We start from the raw sequence: 2500 nt of genomic DNA on the forward strand, positions 1-2500 counted from the left end.
CTCTCTCCCTGCTACAGGTGCACCGGTCCAACGAACGCCGCGTCCTTCTGCGCAACCTGACCTTCGACTCAACCGGTGTCTACCGCTGCGAGGTGTCCGCCGATGCGCCGCATTTCAGGACTTACACCAACCAGGGGGTCATGGTGGTTGTCGGTAAGTGACGGGGGTCGGGGTGGATAGGGGTGGTTGGGGGGTAATTAGGAGTGGGGTGGGGAGGGGGGTTATTTGTTTACAGTGGCGCAATGTATAGATGTTATTGTGAATATCATCAGAATGTTTTTTACTTAGTTTTGTATGTATGTATATATATGTATATATATATATATATATATATATATATATATATATATATATGTATATATATATATATATATATATATATATATATATATATATATATTATATATATGCATACATATACATACACACTTTTATATATATACACACATTTCCACATTCAGTATATGTACATATATCTATAATGTGTGGAATACCGACTAACAGGCGCCCACTTGGTAATTACATGACCGACCAATCAGATTGCGTCACGTCAGGTATGTGGTAGGGAGTGGGGGGGGGGGTAGGGGATCAGTGGGGGGAAGGGAAGGGGAGTTGGGGGATTATGACGTCACACACACCCCTAACGATGTTATCTAAGACAAAATATGTCTTAATTAGGCGAAACGTGCGTGTTTTTTTGTTTGTTTTTTTTTTGTTTGTTTTTTTAGTAAATCTATCATGGCTCCAGATTGTCTCCGAAGACTTTTTTTTTTGGTAAAAATAAATAAATAAATAAATAAAATAAATAAATAAATAAATAAATAAATAAATAAATAAATAAATAAATAAATTGCCGCTTGATTTAAATCTAAACTATTTTATTATATGTGCCGTCAGGTGATTTTATTCAGCTCCTAAGCTTATGAACATAGCCTATTGAAGCTAAAATCGAATTCTTATATTTCATTCTGGCTAAAACGCACGAATTTTTTTTTAAGATGACTTCTTGGCGGCAAAGAGCAAATTTTATTTAATTTTATTTCATCTTAATTTCATTTATTCTCTTTATTTATCTATTCATTCATTTACTTATTTATTCTTTTTATTTCTTTCTTTCTTTCTTTATCTATTCACTTGTTCATTTATTTATTTATTTATCTCTATATTCTCTTTATTTATTTATTTATTTGTTTATTCATATACCTATCAATTTTCCCTTTGCAGAGTTGGTCTATATGCAATTGTACTCTTTATGTTTCTAGTTTATATTGCGTTGCTTCCACCTAGTTTATTGCTATTTTAGATCTAACTCTCTTATTATAATGCCTTCCGTACCTGTTGGCACTTTCTCCTCTTACTTTTGATGCCGCCGGGCGATTTTGTTCATCTTCGTGAATAAAGACTCGTTGAAGAGGTTATCGCATTGGGCAGTTTTTCCTCCGACATTCTACCTCCAACCTCCATTTGAGTAACTAGAATATGACTTTGCTTAGAGATATCTAGACTTCTCTAAAGGGCCATTTACATGGTCAAGCGGTTTGTCAAACCCGGTTTGTCAAACATGTGTTCGAAGTGACGTTTGACCGTATGAACGGGGTATTTGGTTGTCAGAGAGGTTTGTCAAACGTGTTTGACAAACCAAATACCCTATTCACACGATCAAATATCACTTCAAACACTTGTTTGACAAACCGGGTTTGACAAACAGTTTGACAGTGTAAATGCCCCTTAAGAACGTACCAACGGTATGTCTAACATTCGTCTAGGTCTATAATCTCTTAGTTCATCATTTAGCTTTGCTATGATATATGACGGGATGATGATAATTTGATATTTTGGAGATTTAAAAATTTGAATATTGTAACGGAAATCGTTTTTACTCTAACGAACTCTCAACGGTCGGCGCTGGTGAAGCCCTTGACACGGGGCAAGTTAACTTGCCAGGCAAGTAAGTGTTCACACTAGGATAGTTTGGAGGCAAGTTGACTGACTTTCTGTTTACACTAGGCAAGTAGAGGGGTGGTTTACGAGTCACTAGCACTAACGGCTAGTTTAGTAGCCCCGTGTCCGCGAGGTTTTAGGTCTTTGCTAAATTACCTCAAGTTAGGCTGTCTGTAATGACTGATAGTTATCTTCTAGTGTGATTTGTATCAAGCGTGATGTGATTTATGACCACAGTTACGCTATGGTTTCTTAGCGCACGTGATACTATCTACGCTAAAGACAGACACTTCAAACAACGTGACGGTATCATCATCCTCATTGTTATCATCATCACTATTAAAGTCAAAGTGATTTTTTTTTTTTTTTTTTTTTGTTTGTTCCATGACGGAATGGTTTCACGACGAAATGGTTCCATAACGGAACATTTCCATAACGGAACGGTTCCATGACAGAACGACCCCACAACGGAACATTCCCATAACGGAACAGTTCCACAACGGAACGGTCCAATAACGGGACAGTTCCCTGACGAAACAGTCCTATGACGGAACGGTCC

At 37.1% G+C, this 2500-nt stretch overlaps 1 protein-coding gene across 1 annotated transcript in view; it reads left to right on the forward strand.

Moving 5' to 3' along the window:
• The window catches only part of LOC143038622 (uncharacterized), a 439001-nt gene that overhangs the window by 397134 nt on the left and 39367 nt on the right, over window positions 1-2500 (forward strand). The window contains exon 6 of the mRNA XM_076208085.1: window positions 18-153. Within this exon, the coding sequence (XP_076064200.1) occupies window positions 18-153 (136 nt within the window). The remainder of the gene's footprint in view (window positions 1-17; window positions 154-2500) is intronic.

This window comes from Oratosquilla oratoria, chromosome 24 (assembly GCF_046742065.1).
Source record: "Oratosquilla oratoria isolate Oo_2021 chromosome 24, ASM4674206v1, whole genome shotgun sequence".
NCBI classification, from domain to species: domain Eukaryota; kingdom Metazoa; phylum Arthropoda; class Malacostraca; order Stomatopoda; family Squillidae; genus Oratosquilla; species Oratosquilla oratoria.